Source organism: Oryctolagus cuniculus, chromosome 16 (assembly GCF_051225735.1).
Source record: "Oryctolagus cuniculus isolate XC-2025 breed Fujian yellow rabbit chromosome 16, ASM5122573v1, whole genome shotgun sequence".
NCBI lineage: Eukaryota > Metazoa > Chordata > Mammalia > Lagomorpha > Leporidae > Oryctolagus > Oryctolagus cuniculus.
In genome coordinates this window covers 88,284,988-88,307,447 of record NC_142882.1, presented here as the reverse complement: position 1 = coordinate 88,307,447, position 22,460 = coordinate 88,284,988, and the positions used below count along the sequence as shown (strand labels likewise).

Genomic DNA, 22,460 nt, shown 5'->3' with positions numbered 1-22,460 from the left:
CGGCACCCAGGGCCAGCTGTGTCTGAGTCCCGAGTGCAGGGACAGCTCCCAGTTCTTTGGGACCCTGGGATCGCTGGGTCTCGGAAACCCTGGGTTGGCCTCTGGTTGGCAGGTCCTGGTGGTCCCCACTGTGGCTGCTGTGTGAGCACCTCGGGCTGAGCCATCACGTTGTGTGTGGGGTTCCCAAGCCAGGACCGCAGCGGGGAGGGACCCACGGGCCTTTGCTGCTCCCAGGCAGCAGCCCAGCCCCGTCCAGGCTGCCAGCCAGGTCCTCACCTCTCGGGGTTCTGTGTCAGCAGTGTCTGCCGTGAGGGGCCCGGTGTTGGGGGCCATCTGGAAGAAGGGGTGGCGTGAGCATGGCTCCGGCTGCCCAGGGCCCTGGGGCCGTCGGAAGCAGGGCCCCAGGTCAGAGCCCTGGGCCCACGTGGGCTGCAGGGCTGCTGTCAGGACCAGCTTCTGGGCCGAGTGTGGGGCTGGCTCCCTGCTCGGGTGACGGTGACGGTGACGGCTGAGGCGTCTGTGGTCTGTCCCCACCTGGGCATGGGGCCGGGCTGCACCCGTGCTGCCCCCAGTGCCCCGCGATGCCTCAGGGAACTCCGTCCCTGGGGGAGATGCTGGGCTTTGCCCTTCAGCACTCAGGCTGCCCATGCCGGCGGGGCCCCCGGATCCATGGGGGCGGCGTCTGTCTCACCACCAGTGCCCTAGTGGGAGTGGGCGTCTCAGCTGCCCCCAGCCTCCCCTCCATGCGTCTGCACCTGCCCGGGCCTGGCACTGGCCTCGGGTTTGGGTCGGCCTCCCTTGCCAGTTGTTCCCTGACAGCTGGGCAGGGGGTTGTGGTGGGATGAAAGGCTCTGGGGTCTTTGTGCAGAGGTGAGGAGCTCGAGCAGGGGGCAGGGGTGACGGGCTGCTGGTCAGGCCCTGCAGGACCAGGGTCAGCCCTCCAAGGCCCGTGGGTGTTCCAGGTGTTGAGAGGAAGGTCCGCTGGCTGCCTGGGATGGGCAGACGGCCCTGGAGCCCTCGCCTTGGTCCCAGCAAGGCCCTTGAATGCCCCTGGCAGAGGGGCAGCCCCCAGGGGAGAGCCCCAGCCAGCGGAGCAAGAAGATGGCCAGGGTCTCTGTGCACCTCCCCTGGGCTTCGGCGGCCTCTGCCCCCTGCCAGTCTGTGTGCTCCCGGGGCTTTTTGTCTGGTGTCTTTATTTAAATAGAATTCGGGACAGATCAGTTTTTTTGTTTAACTCTGTGTTTTCACAGATCTGATGTGCTGGTTAGTTTTTCTTCTAGACCAGTAGGAAGTATGTAACTATTCCTCCAATGTTTTCAATTTTTTTAATTTTCTTTTTTTATTTATTTGAAAGGCAGAGACAGGGAGGTTTCCCATCTGCTGGTCCACTCCCCGATGCCCACTACAGCTGTGGCTCAGCCAGGCCAGAGCCGGGAGCCTGGATCTCCAACTGGGTCTCCCAGGCGGGTGGTGGGGCCCAAGCATTGAGCCCTCCCCTGCTGCCTCCCAGGAACCTGGAACTGGAAGTGGAGCCGGGCCCTGAGCTCAGGCACTCCCGCATGGCCGTGGGTGTCCCGAGGGGTGCCCTGCGGGTGCTCGGCCTTTCCCCGCTCCACCTACTGCCTGGGCAAACACCGTGAGGGTGCCAGTGGGCACAGGGCACGTGCCTTGTCGTCACTGCCAGCAGCAGGCAGTTCTCACATGCGAGAGCGAGGCCCAGCATGAGTTGTTCCGGAACATTCTTGCTGCTCAGGCATAGGGCGCACGGGTGGCCCAGGGCAGGCAGGCCTGGGGCTGCCGCTTCATCGGCTGCTTTGTGCTGAAGTCACCCTCAACCCCTGTCCCTCCGTTGTCACCAAGCACACCGACCCCACAGGCACGAGGCGGAATGTGCCAGGCCCAGCTGTTCTGCAGCCCCAAGTCAGGCTCTGAACCTTGCAGGGCCCGACGCTGTCAGTCTATGCACGCGTGTGCAGACCTGGACCGACGCCGTCAGTCTGTGTACACGCGTGGCACAGACCTGGACCGACGCCGTCAGTCCGTGTACACGCGTGGTGCAGACCTGGACTGACGCCGTCAGTCTGCGTGCACACATGGCACAGACCTGGACCGGCACTGTCAGTCTATGCACGCATGTGCAGACCTGGACTGACGTCGTCAGTCTGTGTACACGCGTGGTGCAGACCTGGACTGACGTCGTCAGTCTGTGTACACACGTGGCGCAGACCTGGACCGGCACTGTCAGTCTATGCACGCGTGGCGCAGACCTGGACCGACGTCGTCAGTCTGTGTACATGCGTGGCACAGACCTGGACTGATGCCGTCAGTCTGTGTACACACGTGGCGCAGACCTGGACCAGCACTGTCAGTCTATGCACGCGTGTGCAGACCTGGACCGACGCCATCAGTCTGTGTACACGCATGGCACAGACCTGGACCGACGCCGTCAGTCCGTGTACACGCGTGGTGCAGACCTGGACTGACGTCGTCAGTCTGTGTACACGCGTGGCACAGACCTGGACTGACGCCGTCAGTCTGCGTGCACACATGGCACAGACCTGGACCGGCACTGTCAGTCTATGCATGCGTGGCGCAGACCTGGACCGACGCCGTCAGTCTGTGTACACGTGTGGCGCAGACCTGGACCGACGTCGTCAGTCTGTGTACACACGTGGCACAGACCTGGACCGACACTGTCAGTCTATGCACGCGTGTGCAGACCTGGACCGACGCCGTCAGTCTGTGTACACGCGTGGCACAGACCTGGACCGATGCCGTCAGTCTGTGTACACGCGTGGTGCAGACCTGGACTGACGTCGTCAGTCTGTGTACACGCGTGGCACAGACCTGGACCGACGCCGTCAGTCTGTGTACACGCATGGTGCAGACCTGGACTGACGTCGTCAGTCTGTGTACACACGTGGCACAGACCTGGACCGGCACTGTCAGTCTATGCACGCGTGGCGCAGACCTGGACCGATGCCGTCAGTCCGTGTACACACGTGGCACAGACCTGGACCGACACTGTCAGTCTGTGCACGCATGGCGTAGACCTGGACCGACGCCGTCAGTCTGTGTACACGCATGGTGCAGACCTGGACAGACGTCAGTCTGTGTACACGCGTGGTGCAGACCTGGACTGACGTCGTCAGTCTGTGTACATGCATGACACAGACCTGGACCAACACTGTCAGTCTGTGCACGCGTGGCGCAGACCTGGACCAACGCTGTCAGTCTGTGTACACGCATGGTGCAGACCTGGACCGACGTCGTCAGTCTGTGTACATGCGTGGTACAGACCTGGACCGACGCCGTCAGTCTGTGTACACATGTGGCGCAGACCTGGACCGGCACTGTCAGTCTATGCACGCGTGGCGCAGACCTGGACCGACGCCATCAGTCTGTGTACACGCATGGCACAGACCTGGACCAACGCCGTCAGTCTGTGTACACACGTGGTACAGACCTGGACCAACGTCGTCAGTCTGTGTACATGCGTGGCACAGACCTGGACCGACACTGTCAGTCTGTGCATGCGTGGCGCAGACCTGGACCGACGCGTCAGTCTGTGTACACGCGTGGCGCAGACCTGGACCAATGCCATCAGTCTGTGCACACGTGTGGCACAGACCTGGACCGACGCCGTCAGTCTGCTCACACGTGTGGCGCAGACCTGGAGCCTGAGGCTGCGGGAGGCCTGTGGCCATCGTGTCCTCTCCCAGGTCACGCTCCGTGGGCTCCTGTCTGGGGCTGTGCTGGGTGAGCCCCTCCTGCGGGGCACCCAGGCAGGCAGCTGAGGCTGCAGGAAGGGCAGGGGCGCTGCCAGAGGCCTGCGGACGCCGGCGTCAGGGCTCTGCCCTCGGCCACGCCCCTGGGCCCTCCTCATACTGCAGGCAGCCCCGGGGGCCCTGAGGTGGGCAGGGAGCAGTGCCCGGCTCCCAGCCGCCGCTCATGACTTCTCTGTGCCCGCAGTGCGTCTCCACGACAGCATCTCCGAGGAGGGCTTCCACTACCTGGTCTTCGATCTGTGAGTGTCTGAGTGGGGACCCTGCAGCACCCCCGGTGTTGGCCCCAGCAGGGTCCCACGCTCCCCTCTCCTTGGCTTTGCACTGGGTTTGCTGAGTCCCATGGGGCTGGGCCTGACGTCCTGGGCCCCTGCACCACAGAGAGCAGCTGCAGGACACAGCGGGTGGGCGGAGGGGAGGGGAGCACCCCCAGGACAGTCGGGTTCATTTGCCACCTCTCCTGTTGTGCGTCTGTGCATGCCTGTGGCCAGCAAGTGTGTGCGTCCATCTGTGGGCTGGTGTGTGTGTGTGCGCACGTGTGTGTGCACAGGTGCCCGTGGGCTAGTGTGTGTGTGTGTGTGCACCTGCCCGCCTGTGGGCAGTCGCTGAGTGAGGAGGCGTCTGGGCCACTGCCACCTCTCACTTCCTGCTGGATTTAGAAGCGGTGATGTCATCTCCCTCCCGCTCACAGCTCCTGCTGAGCAGCTATATTTAGCTGTCCTGAGTCGGTGCCAAGGACCCTGGGCTGAGCAGGCCATAGCTGTGGGAAGCCCCTGTGGCCTCCAAGCAATAGCCAGGCTGGGGAAGCCCGCCTGGTGCGGTTGTCATGGTTACCCCATGCCCTGTCGGCAGAACTGCATCAGTGCAGCAGGAGAGGCCCCCTGGTCAGGAGAGGCTGGGCAGTCCCTGCAGGAACTTGGTCACCTCTCTGTCCCCTGTGTGAGCCCCATAGGATCACAGCTGGGTGACCAGGGCTGCTGGGGCAGAAGCTGTGCCCTGAAACGCGTGTCTCTCAGGCAGGGAGGTTGCTCGCCCCGCCCTGGGTGCCCTGAGCTGGGGCTGGCCCTGCCTGGGGCCCCTGGGGACCAGCGGATGACTGAATGTGTTTCTGGAGCTGCGAAGGGGAGGGGGTGGTGTGTGCTCATGTGTGTATGTGCCCACGTGGGAGGCTGCTGTGCCTCCTGGCTGGCCCGGCACACACTTGTGTTCTGGCAGGAGAGCCTTGGAGGGCTCTGAGTCTACAGGGGCTCTACCCCCCACCCAGACCCCTGGGCCCTGCACCAGGGAGGTGCTGCCCGGCCCATCCTGGCTGAGCCGCTCTGCGGGCCCTGTTGTACACCTGTGTGCATGTGTGTGGTGCTGCCATGCCTGGGCACGGGGGCCTTGCCTACGTCTACACAGCCAGAGGAAGGAGGCTCCTCGTGTCCTGTGGCAAAAGGGAAGGGGACGGAGGTGGCCTTGGCAGGCTGTGCAGGCTCAGCTTTCTGAGCACACCTGGCCCAGCCCAGCTCAGGCGGTGTCCTTGGGCTGCAGCCCGGCCTGCCTGGTGGCCTTTCCACCACCGTCCAGTACCTGGACTCCAGGTCCACAGAGCCTGCTCTGGGCCGCACACGCTGAGGCCTGGAGAGCTCACCCCCAGCACTGGGGAGGTCAGCTCTCATGTGGGCTGGGGCTGTGCACTCACGTGTGATGATGGTGATACACACATGTGCACACAGGCACACACGGATGCAGAGACACGTCCACATGCACATGTGTGCACACTGACACATGGATACAGAGACACGTGTCCACATGCACATGTGTGCACACAGACACAGAGACGCGTCCACATGCACGTGTGTGCACACGGACACAGAGACACGCGTCCACATGGATATGTGTGCACACTGTACACATGGATACAGAGACATGTGTCCACATGCACATGTGTGCACACGGACTCAGAAACACAAACACACATCCACATGCATGTGTGTGCACACGGACACAGAGACACATCCACATACACATGTGTGCACACAGAAACAGAGACACAGTAGGGAGCTGCCCAGGACAGTGGCCTCCCCCAGCCCTGCCCTGCCTTGGCGGCACCGCCCTCAGCCTCACTCCTCCAGAGGCCGTGCGCGTACTCACCTTGAGGGCTGCTGGGACCTCCCTGGCATGGCTTTTCACTCCTCAGGCCAGGGCCAGTCCTTGCTGCGGGCCAGCCCAGCCCTGGGTGCCAGGCACCAAAGTGAGGATGGCCAGAGCCTCCCCCTGCAGAAGGGGTGAGGGCTGAAGTGCAGGTGGACTAGCCAGAAGGAGGGTGCCCTCAGGTGCCCGCATGCACCGGGCACCCCCAGCCCTCAGGGCCGGAGCCTCTGCGGGGGGTGGGGCACGGGTCCTGGGCAGATCCAGTGGCTGAGTAGGGGAGGGGTGGGCAAACCCAGGGGCTGCGCCTGTCCCCTCCCTTGCCTTCTGTGCCATGCCACATCGCCTGTCCTTGGGCCCCTGGCAGCCCAGACCCTTTTGGGTCCTCATTGCCTGCCCTGATCATGAGACCATGTCCTGGGAGGGGCCAGGGCAGGAGGGGGGTGCACAGAGGCTCCCCTCGGTTCTCCTGTGAGCTCCACGAGACAGCCAGCCCCTCCCCCACGGTGCTGGCCCTGGGGATGGAGTTGGGGAGGGGAGTCCGAGCTCAGACTGGGAGTTAGCGTCACAGGCCCCGGGCACAGCGCTCCAGTCTCCTGCACTGCGGTCTCTGGGGAAGTCATCCTTGGCCCCTTAGAAACAGTTCCCTTGTCTGCAAATGGGGGATAGCAGTGCCAGCGTCATGCGTGATTGTGAGCAGGTGAATGGTACATGTCATCACTCAGTTCCAGGTGACATTGGTCATAGGGCAGAGGTAGGGATGGTGGTGATGAAGGTGATGAAGGTGATGGTAATGTGGTGGTGTAGATGATGATGGTAATGGTGGCGGTGATGATGGTAATGTGATGTTAATGGTGGTGGTGGTGATGAAGGTGATGATGATGGTGATGGCGATGTTAATGGTGGTGTTGGTGGTGATGAAGGTGATGGTGACGGTGATATTGATGGTGGTGATGAAGGTGATGGTAATGGTGACGTTAATGGTGGTGATGATGATGGTAATGTGACATTAACGGTGGTGGTGGTGATGAAGGTGATGATGATGGTGATGTGACATTAATGGTGGTGATGATGATGGTAATGTGATGTTAATGGTGGTGGTGGTGATGAAGGTGATGATGATGGTGATGGTGATGTTAATGGTGGTGGTGGTGATGTTAATGGTGGTGTTGGTGATGGTGATGTGACATTAATGGTGGTGATGATGATGGTAATGTGATGTTAACGGTGGTGGTGGTGATGAAGGCGATGATGATGGTGATGGTGAAGTTAGTGGTGGTGTTGGTGGTGGTGGTGATGAAGGTGATGGAGGGGACAGGATCCATGATCCCGTATGTTTCTCCCTCAGGGTCACTGGTGGGGAGCTCTTTGAAGACATTGTGGCGAGAGAGTACTACAGCGAGGCTGATGCCAGGTGGGTGCAGAGCCTGCCTTCCTCGCTGTCCCTCCCTCAGCCCTACTCCTGCCCCCCTTAATCCTTGGCCAGTCCTGAGCAGGCTCCTCCGTTCCTCCCACAGCCCTTGATGGAAGCCAAGTGGACGTGTTGAGCTGTCAGGGCAACCTGAGTGTCCCTGAGCAGAGTGGGGTGGCCTGGGGGCCCAGGGCCTGCTGTGTGTCCCTGGGTGGGCACTTAGAGGCCTTGGAGGGGCAGGCAGCAGCCGGAGGGCCGTCCTCCCACCCATCCCTTCCCTGGGCCATCTCATTCCCCAGCCACGACACGCACTGCTACCTCCCAACACTTTTCCCAGAAAGCTGGGCCAGGTGCCACCTTCCCCGGGCTCTCCCACAGTCCCCTCACTGTCCCCTCAGGCCCACCCAGCCCGGGCGTGCTGCCAAGGCTGGCTAGCAGCCAGCACTGCGCCAGGCGGGGTGGGGGACGCACAGGCCACCTGCATCCCTGCTCAGCACACCCAGGGCCCCGCTGTGGGAGGTGACTGAGGGGCGCTGATGCCATCCGGGCTGGGGCCTCCCGGGGCACCCGAGGGCAGCCCTTCCCTCCACCGGCCCTCGCAGGGATGGAAAGTGTGAGGGGCTCGGAGACAGCTGGGTGTGGTGTGGCTGCCAAGGCCAGGCGGAGGGGTGGCTGGTGTCAGCCGGGGAGGTGACCGCTACCTGTGCCTGCTGGGTGCACGCCTGACCGGCGACAGTGCATCCCAGCTGCACAGCCCTGCCCCACGGGCTCTGCCTTTGAAGAAGACACGGGGGTGGGGGTCTCCCCCAGGCGCTGTTCTGTGGAGTTTAGGTCTTTCCTCTTCTCTAAACTCTTCAATGAGTGTGTACTAGCTTCTTAGTAGGGAAAACGAGGGTTCTTTGGGGGGAGCAGCTCTCTGTGACTTGCCCTTACCTGTCACCACAGGAGGGTGCGAGAGTCCAGGCTGGCTGTGGTGGAGGAGGGGGCTCCCCTGGGCCCCAGCCCCCAAAGGGTGCAGCCTCCGGCTTTTCTCAAAGGCTCCTGGAGGAGGGGCCTGTTTTTCTTTTTTAAAAAATTTATTTATTTGAAAGAGTTGCAGAGAGAGAGGTAGAGGCAGAGAGAGAGGTCTTCCATCCGCTGGTTCACTCCCCAAATGGTCGAAACGGTCAGAGCTGCGCCAACCTGAAACCAGGAGCCAGGAGCTTCTTCCAGGTCTCCCACATGGGTGCTGGGGCCCTAGGACTTGGGCCATCCTCTGCTGCTTTCCCAGGCCACAGCAGAGAGCCGGATCAGAAGAGAAGCAGCTGGGTCTTAAACCGAAGCCTATATGGGATGCCGTTGCTGCAGGCCAGGGCATTAACCCGCTGTGGCACAGCGCCAGCCCAGGGCCTTGTATTTTACAAAACTGCCTGCACACATTCGGTCCCCACTGAGTGGAGGCTTTCTGTGTGGTCTCCTTGCAAGAAAAGAAGCCCCCACACCCCGCTCTGAAACACTGGTTGGAGCTACACAGAGCCGGTGCTGCCTGCCGCCTGGGCGTCCCAGACACCTGCAGAGACTGTGTGTGTGTGTGTGTGCGTGTGTGTGTGGCCTGGGCTGGGCCCAGTGCTCTCCGGGGCAGCCTGGCGCCTCCCGTCCTCACACGGGACTGCACCTGCCCAGGGCCTGCCACTCTCCCTCTTCTGCAGCACCTGCGCATGCCCTGCCTCCACCCCCCCGCCCCGTCCCCCACGCCCCTCCCCGTGTCTTTCAGCCCTGGGCCCATCTTGCCCTCTGAGTGGCCTGGGCTCCCCCTGTTTGGGGGTACAAAGGAGATGCCTGGCGTGTGCAGACTCCCCCAGTGCTGGGGCCCTCAGGCAGAGGCCAGAGGAAGGGGGACAGGTGGCCACCTTGGCCACTCGGTAGTGTCAGCCTCTGGCCTGTCGCGGGCGGCCTCGGCCTCCCTCCTTGTGCCCCCCCTTCTCACGCTGTGTCCGATGGGCTTGGCTTCCCCCGCAGGGAGCCCTGCATGCCCGGACCCCAGGGCCCCTACCTGGGACCCCAGTGGCCTCAGTGGGCTCAGTGGGGAGAGCTGGGGTTTTCCAAAGTCCTCAGGAGTTGCTTGGGCTTTTCGGGTCCCAGAACCTCCGGCAAACTGCAGAGTTAGGGAGCCCCTCCCTGCATCCCCCACCGGGGCTCCCAGGTAGAGGGCACCCTGGCTCTTTGGAGCTGGCCCAGGAGACCTGGGGCTCTGGGCTGGGTTCTCTCCATTTTCTCTCCCAGCCCTGCTGCCTGTCGGAGCTCCAGTACAGGGTGCTGGGGGCGGGGCAGTGTAAGGGGGGGGCAGCGGCTTGGGACCTGTTGGGGGGTGGGGCAGTGATTTTGGAGGTTGAGGCATGGAGAGGGAAAGGAAGCCTTGTGGACAGCCCTGCCCAGGGCCAGCCTCAGCCCCTGGGAGGGTCACGTGGAGCCCCCTGCTCACTGCCTTATGGAGAAGGGTGTCTCAGGCTCAGCCCCAGTAGCCCCGGCGCGTGTCCTGGAGGCCAAGGCATCTGGGGTGGCAAGGGACTGCCCTGCCAGCCCTTGGCCACACTGACACTCAGGCTCCGCGGGGGCCTCTCCCTTAGCCCAACCTCGGCTTCCTGCGCCTCACCAGCCTCAGGCACGGTCACCCCAGTAGGGTTGCACGGCTGCAACTCTGGGGGAAGAAAGTCAGGTTCGCAGCCGTTGACCAGCTGGCCAGAGAGGGTGGGCTGCTGGAGGGTCAGGGCAGGACATCAGCTCACCCTCCTGCCGCCGTTGGGACGGGTGGGTCCTGCAGGGATCTGCCTGCGCCTCCCACACCTGACCTAGAGGGACCACGAGGGGACCCCGGCAGGTGGGCTTCAGGCAGCCTGTAGCAGGTGCCCCCGGCCCAGCTGGGGGTCTCCATGGTTGTGGCTACTTCTCCCTGCGGCGTTGGGCTGTCCCTGGGTGGGCAGCCTGGCTCCAGGGGCAGCAGGAGGCGGGGGAGGCAGGCTGAGGCTGCAATGCACTCAGAGCTGGGAGGCCCTGGGCTTGCCGTGCACAGCAGTGGTGCCGGGGAGGTGCCCCAGGGCAGGCAGCTCAGAGACCCCGCCTCCAGCCCTGCTGCTGGGAGCGGCCGGGGACCAGCGGGAGGGCGGAAAAGCAGGGCCCTGGGTTCCCGTTGCTCCCGCAGACCCCAGGAGCTGGGCGGGGCAGCCCGTGCAGCTAGGGAGACCTCAGTTTACCCAAATGAAGCGACAGGCACATGCCCGGTCCTGGGGGCGCCCCCTGCACCCCGGGCCCTGGCTCTGGCCGCTGCAGCTCTTCCCTGCCGTGGTTTCCCCTCCCTCTTGCCCACACGCCTTGCCATGCCTCCCTCCCAAGGGTCAGAAGTGGCTGTGTGGGTCGGGGAGGGGGCGCTGAGCATGGGGGTGTCCTGTGGGAGTCACAGCTGGCCTTGGGAGGGAGGGAGGAGCCTGCGGCCCCTCCTGCTGGCTTCCACACCCGCTCCCTGGAGCCCCAGCCCGGAGGCCACGCTCCAGCACCCCCCCCCCCCAGCACTAACCCTCCTGCTGTCTGCCACAGTCACTGCATTCAGCAGATCCTGGAGGCTGTGCTGCACTGTCACCAAATGGGGGTCGTCCACAGAGACCTCAAGGTGAGTGCCCGCCCCACACCTGGCCAGGTGTCTAAGCAGAGCTGCGAGGCCAGCCAGGGCCAAGTGGGGCTGCGGGACACAGGCACATGGGTGTGCACGCACGGAGGAGTGTGTGCCGTCTGTGACGTGTGTGTGTGCAGTGGGCATTGTGCACTGCATGGAGGGATGCGTGTGTGTGTGATGTGGGTGCGCACGTGTGCATGGGCTGTCTGTGCACTGTGTGTCCGTGTGTGGGTACATGTGTGCCTTGGTGCATGTGCACCCGTGAGTCTGCGTGTGTGCATGTGGGCGGGGCGTCTGCTCACGTCCCTTCCGGCGCCTCCAGCCCAGGGCCGGGGAGGGCAGTCTTCAGAAATGGGCCTGTTGACCAGCGTGCACTCAGGTTCTCACCTCCTGGGCTCCTGTCCAGACTCAGCCCGACAGGGGCGTGTGGCAGGTGCCGGCAGCCGGCTCCCCCTGCCAACTCCTGCCAGCCTCTTCACAGCTCGGATGCTCTGTGCACAAGGTTTGTCACCCCAGGGCACAGGGCGGGCTGTCACCCTCCCCTCTCCCCCTGCCTCTCTCCCGCTTCCTTGCCTCCAGCCTCCTGCTCTGCCCCCTCAGCCCACCTTCTCTAGGGTCTGGCTCGGCCAGGGGCTGTGTGGACCCCAGGGCCCCGGCCCCAGCATGCCCAAGGCTAGCTTTCCACAGGGGTTGTACCGGGTGAGGTCAGACTTTCTGTCCGTCGTTGAAAAGATTATTTATTTTCATTTTATTTGAGAGACAGAGAGCTCTTCCATCTGCTGGTCCACTCTCCACCTGCCCACCACAGCCAAGGCTGGGCCAGGCCGAAGACGGGAGCCCAGAACTCCATCTGGGTCTCCCACGTGGGTGGCAGGGACCAAAGTACTTGAGCCATGACCCGTGGCTCCAAGGTGTAAATGAACAGGAAGCTGGGTTGGAAGTGGGGCTGGGCTCAAACCCAGGCCTCTGGATATGGGATGTGGGCTTGGCCACTGCACCGGCCACCGGGGGGCTTGATCTCGGCATGCTCTCGGCGGGGTGGGGGCCTCACACCGAGCAGGCCCGTGGCCCCCTCCTGACCCCTCCGGTCTGTGCGGCCGGGCAGGCCCTGCCGTCTTATCAGTCAGGGCCCCAGGAGGAGCGATTCTGGGTCCTCCTCCCACGTGGGGGCCATGTGTGGGTGACCTTGGCACTTTGTTAACTTTGCCCCCCACCCCCACCCCCATTCTGAGGACAAGAGAGTCCTTGCTGTGGCTTCTCACCTGCTGAGCGGCAGGCTGTGCCTCCTGTCCTGGAGAGAAAGCTTGCTGGGGCCGCCAAGCTGAGCCCTGAGCCGAGGCTGCAGCCCGCTGGGGCGGCAGAGGGCGCCATCTCCCAGCCGCGAGGGCGTTGGGGTGGAGCCTATCCCCTAGGCCTCCTCGCCCAGTGCTTCCCAGAGGCTAGGTTCACCTGAGGCTCTGTCTTCCGCGTGGGAAGAAGCCCTGGTCCGTTTCCTAGGGGGCGGGGGCACGGCTGGAGCAGCCCCTGCCCTCCTCTTCTCAGATTCTCCGTGGAGTGCGGGAGCTTGGGGCCCTTGGCGCAATCACGTTTGCAAAATCAAGGTCTTCCGGGGTCTCTGGTTAGTGCTCAGTGGGCAGGGCCACAGGGAGCTGCCTGTCGGCAGGGGACAGGGAGTCGTAGGCAAGGCCACAGCGCGCCGGGGCTGCCGAGGGGCACCGGGCTTGTGTTTGGCTGCTCTGCCGGGAGCCTGGGAGCCCTCAGGTGAGCTCTGGGTCTGCGTGCGGGTGTGGGGTCCAAGCTCAGGGCAGCAAGGGTCCTCCTGCCTCAGGTCCAGGGGCCACACTCACGTGTTAGACTGAGTTCATAGCCAGAGTTCAAAGCAGATCACATGGCAGCATTTTGTCTTCCTTAGTGACTTTTTTTTTTTTTTGACAGGCAGAGTGGACAGAGAGAGAGACAGACAGAGAGAAGGGTCTTCCTTTGCTGTTGGTTCACCCTCCAATGGCCGCCGCGGCCAATGCACTGCGGCTGGCGCACCGCGCTGATCCGATGGCAGGAGCCAGGTGCTTCTCCTGGTCTCCCATGGGGTGCAGGGCCCAAGCACTTGGGCCATCCTCCACTGCACTCCCGGGCCACAGCAGAGAGCTGGCCTGGAAGAGGGGCAACCGGGACAGAATCCGGCGCCCCAACCGGAACTAGAACCTGGTGTGCCGGCACCGCAAAGCGGAGGATTAGCCTAGTGAGCTGCGGCGCCGGCTGGCTTTTTTTTTTTTTCTTAAGATGTATTATATTTATTTGAAAGGCAGAGTTAGAGGGAGAGAGAGAGAGAGAGAGAGAGATCTTCCATCTGTTGGTTCACTCTCCAAATGGCTGCAACGGCCAGGGCTGGGTCAGGCAGGTCCCTGTGGCCCTGCCCACCGAGCACTGCCCCCAGCTCCATCCAGCTCCCCCCAGGTGCATCAGCGAGGCGCTGGATGGGAAGTGGAGCTGGAGCCCATATGGGATGCAGTGACTTAACCCGCTGCGCCAGCCCCTGGTGGCCACCGTAAGCAGCGGTGTCTGTAGGATGCAGGGCTGGTCTCGGGCAGCTGCTGCGGTGACCCAAGGGCCTGGGAGCCCCCTGGTGGTCAGAGGTCAGGCTGGCTGGCTGGTCTCCGGCTGCTGCTGCAGTGACCCGAGGGCCTGGGAGCCCCCTGGTGGTCAGAGGTCAGGCTGGCTGCGGTGCACCTGCTGGGCTCTGAGCACCTCCACCGGGAGGTGGTGCGGCCTTGAGGACGCACAGGAGCCATGCTGGTTTGGAAGCTGGACAGGACGGTCCCTTGGGCCCAGCAGCCCTAAGACCTCTCAGGCCCTCCGTGCCAGCTGTCCCCAGTCCCAGCTGCCTCTGCCTTGCACCTGGAGCAGGGTGGCACTCCCTGAGGTAGGGCCTGAGCAGCTTCTCCCCGCCCGTGGGCACCGTACGGGCAAGTGGTCAGGCAGCACTCTCAGCCCTGGGTGGTGGACTCCCTGGAGCCGGGGGGCGGGGGCGGAAGGGGGCTGTGACTGGCAGGTGGATGTCCTGGGCTCTTCTGAGTGCCAAGGCTCTTCCTTGCCCTGTGTGGCAGGGGGCGTTGTTCCACAGGAAGTGCCTCGTCCTCGCCCCCCCATATCAGGAGTTGGGGGGAGGGGGCATCCCAGGGCTGTGGGAAGCTGCACAGTTGCATGTAAGGATAAGGTGGGGATTTTGGTCCAGGGGCCCCTAGGGTGGGATGCTGGAGTGTGGGGCTCCAAGACTCCAAGCTCTGGTGAAAGCCGACTTCCGCTGACAGCCTGGTTACTGTGTCCATCCCCGATGGGCCAGGCCCATGCACCCCTCTCCTGCCCAGCCCACCCCCTGTGCTGCACCCCTACATGTGCACCTCACACCCTCGCGGTGACCTCCCTGCAGCCCGAGAACCTGCTCCTGGCCAGCAAGTGCAAAGGGGCTGCCGTGAAGCTGGCCGACTTCGGCCTGGCCATCGAAGTGCAGGGGGACCAGCAGGCGTGGTTTGGTGAGTGCCAGGCGGAGGCGGGCGGGCGGGCGGGCGAGGGTGCAGGGCCTTCGTGGCCCCTCACGGCCCCTTCCCCTCTGCTAGGGTTTGCGGGCACGCCTGGCTACCTGTCCCCTGAGGTCCTTCGCAAGGAGGCATACGGCAAGCCCGTGGACATCTGGGCATGTGGTGAGCCCCGTGGGGGACAGGAGGGCCCCGGCGGGGAGGGGTGACGTCCTCCCCAGGGCCAGGCTTCTGGGCTGGTGTCTCCGCAGCCTGGAGCGCCTTCCCTACGCGGACTGGAATTGCTAACAGGATCCCCGGTCCTTTAGCCTGCACTCAGGAGAGGTCTGGGCCAGGAGCAGGGGTGCAAACCCGAATGCAGGGCTCAGGGGCAGTCAGACCCCCCCGCAGGTCTGCTCCCTGCTGGGGGTCTCCCTGCAAGGCAGGGGTGTCGCAGAGGGGGACCCAGTGCCCCCGGGACTGCTGTGGTGACGGTGCCGCGCTCGGCCCTGCCGCAGGTGTCATCTTGTACATCCTGCTGGTGGGCTACCCGCCCTTCTGGGACGAGGACCAGCACAAGCTGTACCAGCAGATCAAGGCTGGGGCCTACGACGTGAGTGCCGGGACCCCGCCTGCCATCCCCGGGGGCGGTTGGTGGGGGCGGGGCTCCCTGTGGCTGTGCCCTGGGTCCCGGCGAGGGGCCTTCTGCCGCAGCCTGGGCTTCCGTTCCCCGTGCAGTTCCCATCCCCCGAGTGGGACACCGTCACTCCCGAAGCCAAAAACCTCATCAACCAGATGCTGACCATCAACCCTGCCAAGCGCATCACGGCCCACGAGGCCCTGAAGCACCCGTGGGTCTGCGTAAGTCGTCCCTCTCACCCGCTGGGGGCTCCTGCTGGGGGCGGCACGGACCACTGCCCTGGGGAGGGTTCCTCACCTCCAACCGGGCCCCGGACGCCCCCCCGGAAACCCCAGGGGTGGGACTTCCTGCCTGGAGGGCAGGGGAAGGTAGAGAAAGACCCTTGGCTCCGGCTCCGGACCCACGTGCTATCTGCGAGGGGACAGGAGCGGGCAGAGCCCGGCAACAGCCAGTGCTGCAAGTCACGGGCCACGGGGGCAGCAGGTGGGGACAGGCGTGCGGGACGTGAGGGCCCCACGCCCGGCCTCTGTCTGAGCTCCCTGGCCCTCTGCCCACAGCAACGCTCCACGGTGGCCTCCATGATGCACCGGCAGGAGACCGTGGAGTGCCTGAAGAAGTTCAACGCCCGCAGGAAGCTCAAGGTGAGGCGGCTGCCAGCGCCCCCAGGCTACACGGGGCTGCAGGTGCGGGGAGGCCCGGGGCAGCAGGAGCCTGCATCACAGCCGCCTCCGGCCTTCCCTGGAGCAGACAGAGGGGCACAGAGCCAGCAGGCCCAGCCCCCGTGGCCCGGGAGGGCCTCCAGAGGTCACCTACTGAGCCTCGCCACTCTCTGGGTACAAGCGAGTCCAGAATCTTCCAGCCCACAGTAGCTCTGATGCAGAGAGCAGAGCCCATGCTGGTCATGGTGGGCAGGGGCAGCCGGGCGCTAAGGGATGGCCTGGGCTGGTCTCGAAGTCGCTGTGTGGCCAAGCTGTCCATCAGCTCCCTGGACGGTGCCCGGGGTGACAGCAAGCCTGGGCCTGGGCCCCCATGATAGCTGCCCTTCTGGGTCTCTGAATGTCTCTCCTGGGGGCTCAGCTGGCATCTGGGGCTGTCAGGGCAAGAGGGGCTGAGGGGAGCCAGAGGGCAGTCTGGGGGCCCTGGAGACCCCTAGGTTTAGGTCCCTGGGAAGCGGGAGCTGTCTTGGATGTAGACGCTGGGTCCTGAACTCTCGCCTCACAGAAGGCCACGGTCAGGTCTTGCCTGGAGCCCGTGGCAGGGGCGGGGGTCTTGTCCTGGCAGGAAGTCTTCGGGGGAGACTGACAGGCTGGCCCTGGCTCTGTCTGTGTCCCCCCAGGGAGCCATCCTCACCACCATGCTGGCCACGCGGAATTTCTCAGGTGAGCCGTCCTCCGGGCAGGACAGGTGCCGCCGGTGCTCTGCAAGCCGTGGCGTGGAGCCCCCTCCTCCCTCTCCAGCCCACGCCCTCCAATGCCTGCAGCTCTGAGACTGCCCGTGCCCACCTGAACCCTGCGTTCCCTCCTTGGGCAGCCCCCAGGGTCCATGTCCCTTCCCGAGACCCAGTGTCTGTGCCGCCCGCCGCCCGGCCGCAGTGCCGTGTGTGTCTGTCCAGGCGTCTCTCGGGCAGCTCCGTGGCGTCCTTGTTCTCAGTGCTCTGAGCCCCGTGTTGTGTGCAGGACGCAGGTACTGGGGTGGGCAGGGGGCTCTGGAACCACCCAGCTGGTGGCGGGTAGAGGGGAAGGGAGGTTTCCAGGGGGGTCTGTCAGAGACCCCCGGGGTCAGGGCACTGTGGGCCCACCCGGCAGGGGGCAGCACCGGCCCCAGAGGAGAACCGGGGGCCCCAGCGCCTGGACGAACTGTGCCTGCTTCTCCGTCGTCCGACACTGCGTGTGCGAGCGTGTGTGGTCGTCCGTCTCGTTGTCCGTTGCATCGGCACCCCGTCCTGTTCCTTTGCTGTGATACCGCACGGTCACACCGACACCAATGGGACTGTCCTGTCTGCTGTGTGCCCACCACGCCCCCGGCGGCCGAGAAGCCCCCTTGGGGCTTTCTAAAGAGAAAGGAGGCGGAGGCTTGGCGCGGTCGCTCGGCCCATCTTGTTTGCTCCCTCCTGCAGGAGGGATGCTGGAGCCACCCACACCCAGACCTTAACTCTAACTTCTTCTGCTTCCTTTGTCTCTTCTCTTCCCCACCTCGCCCCCACCCCGTCTGTGTCCGCCCCTTCCCTCTCCTCGTCTCTAACCCGGTGCTCGCAGTGGGCAGACAGACCACCGCTCCGGCCACAATGTCCACCGCGGCCTCCGGCACCACCATGGGGCTGGTGGAACAAGGTAGATGTGTCTTGCCCAGCGTCCATCGCTCACCCTCCCGTCGGCATGCAGCCCCCCTGCTGCACGCAGCCCCTGCCAGGCCCCCCGGGAGCGCCAGCTCCCGCTGCGGCCAGTCCCAGCAGAGCCCGCGCAAGGGCAAGCAGGCAGCCCACCCCCTCTCCTCACCTGGAGGAGAAGGGACTGGGCTAGGTGGCCCCAGCTGCATTCGACGGAAACACTCCCCTGAGTTCTGGGGGTCTCCAGACCCCCGTTCACAGTGACCTTGACCCCATCAGGAGCTGGCTGAGTTCTGGAGGGGCCGGGGGAGCAGGGCCAGAGGGCAGGGGAGCTGCCTGTCGGAGCTGTGGTCCGGCCCTGTCTCGGAGCAGGAACCCGCGGTCTGTGCTGCTGAGCCCAGTGGGCCCGGCCGGCCCGTGAGCCACTCCGGGCAGGCTGGCCCAGAACCAGGGCCTCAGCTGCCCCCCGGGGACTTTGAAGGGCTCCTGTCAGGTTCCCTCTACGAGGCCACCCTCGGCTGGCCTGGAGGGAGGAGGTGGCTCTGCCGACCTGCTCCTCTGTGGCACGTGGGCTGGGCCCTCCCGGCACTGACCCCATGAGCACCAGGTGACCCCAGGGCCGCCCTCGGGCTCCACAGCCACCACCGGAGCAGAGGGCCAGCAAAGGGTTAAGGGGCAGAGCCAGCCGTGGCTGTCACTGAGCCACCAGGGCCCGCCTGGGCCCCAGAGCCAGGCTGCCTGGTCCCTCCGGCAGAGCCGGGGCCAGGACGGAGGTCCTGGAGGTGGGGACCACCCTCCCCGGGCCCTTTCCTTCCTGCATGCCCACCCACTGTACCCCGCAAGCCCACGGAGTGACAGCCAGGCTTTCCCCATCAGACGACCCCCTCGGGGCTCAGCCATCTTCAGGGAGACCTCGTTCTCCCGACGTGGACCCTGTGGGTGTGCAGGCCCGGGCCCGCAGTCTGTGTGGAGCTGATAGCTGTAGGGAGGGGCTGGGGTGAGAGAGACAAGCTCGTGCCCCTGGGGAGGGACAGTGGAATGACCCTGACCGCACTCTGCCCAGGGCTCCTGCTGCAACGCCCGCCTGCCTGCAAGTGAGCGTGGGACCATGGTGCATGAGGCCGCGTGCATGCGCAGCTCGGCCCTGGACTCCGGGAGCCGCTCCCTCCCGCAGGGGCCAGTGCATGTGGACGGCGTCCGGCATGGCTGTCCAGGGCGGCCAGATGGGGGCCGGGCAGAGGCGAGGCCGAGGGAGCCGCCTGTCCTTTAGGTGGGCCCAGCCCCGTGCAGCCCACAGATGCCACGTGGGTGACGTGCTCTGGCGCCGGACGTCCCAGAGCCGTGAGGCACCTGTTGGCCAGCAGGAGGCGCTTGTCTGCCGAGCGTGCTGCAGGTGGGCCTTCGCAGTCTCCCTGCGCCGCCGAGCAGGTGCGAGGCAAAGGCACCCTAGCCAAGGGGCAGCTGAGGGCGGTGGCCCTTGCTCGGCCTGCCTGCGGGCCCTTGCAGCGGCCGTGCCTCCCAGCGCAGGGCGGAGGTGTTTGGGATCCAGGGCTGCCCCGTCTACCTGGGGTCCCCGCCGCGCCTGAGAAACGCTTCTCACGTGAGACGCCCCGGAGCAAGCGCCCGTGCCTTTGGACGCGACAGTAGATGGGGCCGACGGGGCGCGAACATGCAGTTGGCCCAGCACAGAGACATGGCTGTCGGGGAGAGACGAGGGGACACCTTGCACCCGACACTGCGCCAGGGTGTGTACAGGGGCTGGCTGAAAGGGGGCTCACGGAACGGCTTGGCCCAGCCTCGTGTGCACAGGGGCGCTCTGGCCTGCTACTCCCACTGGTAACTGCTGCTGCCCCAGCAGCTTCTCCGTGGAAACACAGGGTTTGGTGGACTCGGGTGGGCCCGACCCAGGTGCCTCCTTTCCTGGAAGAGTCGTCTTGGGACAGCCAAGGGGGAAGACCCCCGCCCCCGGCGGACTCTGGGCGCTATGCTGGTCCCATGGAGCAGCCTGTGCTGGTCCCACCCCAGAATCCAGCTGGGAGTGGGCTTGCTGGTGGGCTCTCCCTGTGGAGGAGGGGTCAGGCGTGCCTTTGGCAAATGGTCCGTGTGAATTGGCCACACTGCCGACTTGATTATCCCTGGGGACACCAGTGCCCCTTGCCTGCTCTGCTCCCCACCACCGGTGACCTAAGTGGAGGCCGGGTGTCTCCTTCCTCAGGGAGGAGGTGCTGTCTGCTGCCGGGCTGGGCAGATGCCCCGCTGGGCCTGAGCCCCGTGTGCCGGTGCTGAGCAGGGGCGGGTCCCGACTGGGGTGGGGCCTGCCTGGCCAGGACCACCTGGCCCAGTGCTGAGCTCCAGGGAGGTTTTGCCAGGCCGAGCTGTAGGGAGGTTGGCGTTTCTGGTCCCAGGGGTGTGTTGGGCTGGACCCTGGGTGGTCAGGGGTGGCCGGGGGTGGGGTGCAGAGAGCCCTGGGGGTGAGGGGCCTGGCCAGCCGGCTCCGTGGATCCTGCAGGGACTCCTGGGCTCGATAGCAGCCCAGTGTGTGTGAATTCTCCGCTGTCGGAGTCAGAGCCCCGGGGAGAGGTTGTGCCTGAAGCCGCTCTGTGTGCACAGGCCGAGCATGGGAGGGACCAGCCCTGGAGGGCGGCGGCAGCAGAGAGGGAGGCCTGGGCCTGGGCACTGCCCTGCAGCCTCTGCCCCCACCCCCTTCCCCCTCCAGTGCCGCCTCGGGGGCTGGGTGGCCTGGAGACCTGCATCTCTGACCGCGCGGGGTGACCCTGCTCCTGGGCTCGGCCCCTGTCTGTCCCGTGTCCCCGCCCTCTGGTCATGCCTGGCCATCCTGGAGCCCAGCTGCTGTGGCCTCTCCGTCCCCAGCGGGCCCGGGCCACGGCCCGACACCTCCTCCCATGGCCTCGCTGTGTCCGCTCGGCTGCTGCTCTAACCCCTGCCGCGCCGTGCCGCCCTGCGCCGCCCTGCGCCGGGCTCGTGAGTGCCAGCCTGTGTGAGTGCCAGGTGGTGCGGGCGCTCCTTGCCGGAGCCAACACAAACCTTGTCTTCTCTCTCTTCCTCTCTCTTCCTCACCCCCTCCCCTCCTCACCTCTCCTTTTCTGTAAGGTAAGCGGACTTTTTCTTTCCTTAAGTTCTACGATTGAGCTCTGGTTGTGGCAGAAGGTGCAGGTGCCGGGGTGCTGCAGTCAGTGGGGACCCGTGTGCGTGGGGCCTGGAGTTCCTTGGGGGCAGAGGGCAAAGACCCCAGCCCCGGCCACCAACAAGTGTCCTGGGCCCAGGGCTGAGGGGCGGCGCAGCAGGGGAGGCTGCCGGCAGGGCGGCAGAGCTGCGACCAAGTGGAAGGAGAGGCCCGGCTACGCCCCAGCTTGTGCGCAGCCAGCTGGGGCCGGGGAGACGTGCGGGCCTGGCCTGTGCCACCAGGCGACTTCAGAGGGGTCAGTGGCCAGCCTTCCTTGGGGAAGAGCCAGTGTGCGGCCCTGTGTGGCCTGGACGCTGAGGGCCACAGGCCGGGAGGCCCTGGTGGCCAGGGTCGCGGAGGACATGGCGAGGGTCCCAGGGCAGCCTGGCCCAGCCCGTGCAGGAGCCTGCCTCCCCGAGGCCTGGCCGGCTCCGGGGAAGGGTGGGGGCTGCAGTGGGCTCCAGGCGCAGAACTCACGCTCCCTCTTCCCTTTCAATGCAGCAGCCAAGAGTCTACTCAACAAGAAGGCAGATGGGGTCAAGGTGAGAGCCGCCCCCACGCCTGCCCGCCCGCCCACCCGCAGGCCCGGGAGGGTGCGTGCGGCTTCTTGCTAACAGCTGCTCTTCCTCTGTCCGCAGCCCCAGACGAACAGCACCAAAAACAGCGCGGCCATCACCAGCCCCAAAGGGACACTCCCTCCCGCCGCCCTGGTACTGAGCTCCTGGCCCCGCCTGCCCCTCCCGTCTCTGACACCTGCCTGCCCCCCACCGTCCCACACTGCACTTGGGGTGGGGGGTTGGGAGAGTGACCCTCCAGATGGGAGGACACTGGTGCAGGGCTGGTCTGGGGAGCCCCTCACTGGGGCCCGGAGATACTGGGGTGCAGGGAAGGCACCCGGCCTCCCCCTGGGCCAACCGTGGGCGCCTGCAGCAAGAGGCCCTCAGGAGGTTGTCGAGCAGAGGGCCTGGAGCTGTACTCATCATCCCTCCAGGGACCTCCCAGGCACCTACCCAGGCTCCTCTTTGCCCCTAACAAGCCCACCCAGCTTGGAGGGGGCCCGGCTGGACTGTGCAGGGGCAGCAGCCTGGAGTGGCCCATCCTGTGTGCCCTGGGGAGATGGGACCATGGGGAGGGATCGGTAGCAGCCAGGGCCTTGCCCATCCGCCCGGGTTTCCTCAGAGCCTGCTCTGCTCCACTGCTGGCCCTGGCCGCCTGCTGAGTGGGCCCGCCCACCTCGAGGGCACTGACCAGCTCTGGCCCCTTGCTCAGGGGGCTCCTGTCCAGACCAGCCCCTCAGCGACTGTTCCTGGGGATGGAGCCGGGGGCGCTGGCCTCCTTCTGGGGCGCTGCACTGTCCTGAGGGCCTTGGGGTTCATGAGAAGGCTGGGCTGGCAAGCGCCACCCTGAGCTCGTGCGGAGTCCCCAGGAGGGGGCCGTCCTGTGAGCAGGAGCCACCAGGGCAGCCAGGCCTCATGCCTCCCAGTGGACGCGCCGGCCTCACAGCCAGCCCCACCTCGGACCCCTCCATCCCATGTGCCACCCCATGACATCCTCAAGCCCCGGCCCCCCATGCTGGGCAGCCAGGGGAGGACCCCTGGGGCAGAGCCCCCCACTTCCAGAGCTTCCCTGGGCCCACGTGCCCGGCACCCTCCGATGGGCAGTTGGTTCATTCACATTGGTCCACCCAGGGCCATCTCGCGCTGACCACCTGCTGTCCGCCCGCCCTGCCTCGGCTCTGCTCCCTGCTCTCCCGGGCTCTGGCCACGCCCACTCCTCTGGCTCCCACGCTCCCCTTCTACCTGCTTCGTTCCGTCTCACTGCCC

The 22,460-nt window shown here is 65.3% G+C and overlaps 1 protein-coding gene across 8 annotated transcripts in view; it reads left to right on the top strand.

Annotated features, from left to right (window-relative positions):
* CAMK2B (calcium/calmodulin dependent protein kinase II beta) overlaps positions 1-22,460 on the top strand; it is a 75,250-nt gene that overhangs the window by 43,093 nt on the left and 9,697 nt on the right. For 4 of the 8 annotated variants that reach the window (XM_051853040.3, XM_051853041.3, XM_051853052.3 and 1 more), the window contains exons 4-15: positions 3,973-4,027; positions 7,267-7,332; positions 10,900-10,972; positions 14,403-14,505; positions 14,590-14,673; positions 15,006-15,100; positions 15,226-15,348; positions 15,685-15,768; positions 16,464-16,506; positions 17,383-17,457; positions 21,142-21,179; positions 21,276-21,347. In XM_051853040.3, the coding sequence (XP_051709000.2) occupies positions 3,973-4,027; positions 7,267-7,332; positions 10,900-10,972; positions 14,403-14,505; positions 14,590-14,673; positions 15,006-15,100; positions 15,226-15,348; positions 15,685-15,768; positions 16,464-16,506; positions 17,383-17,457; positions 21,142-21,179; positions 21,276-21,347 (911 nt within the window). The remainder of the gene's footprint in view (positions 1-3,972; positions 4,028-7,266; positions 7,333-10,899; positions 10,973-14,402; positions 14,506-14,589; positions 14,674-15,005; positions 15,101-15,225; positions 15,349-15,684; positions 15,769-16,463; positions 16,507-17,382; positions 17,458-21,141; positions 21,180-21,275; positions 21,348-22,460) is intronic. The other 4 variants (XM_051853045.3, XM_051853043.3, XM_070059881.2 and 1 more) reach the window with 1 other exon arrangement.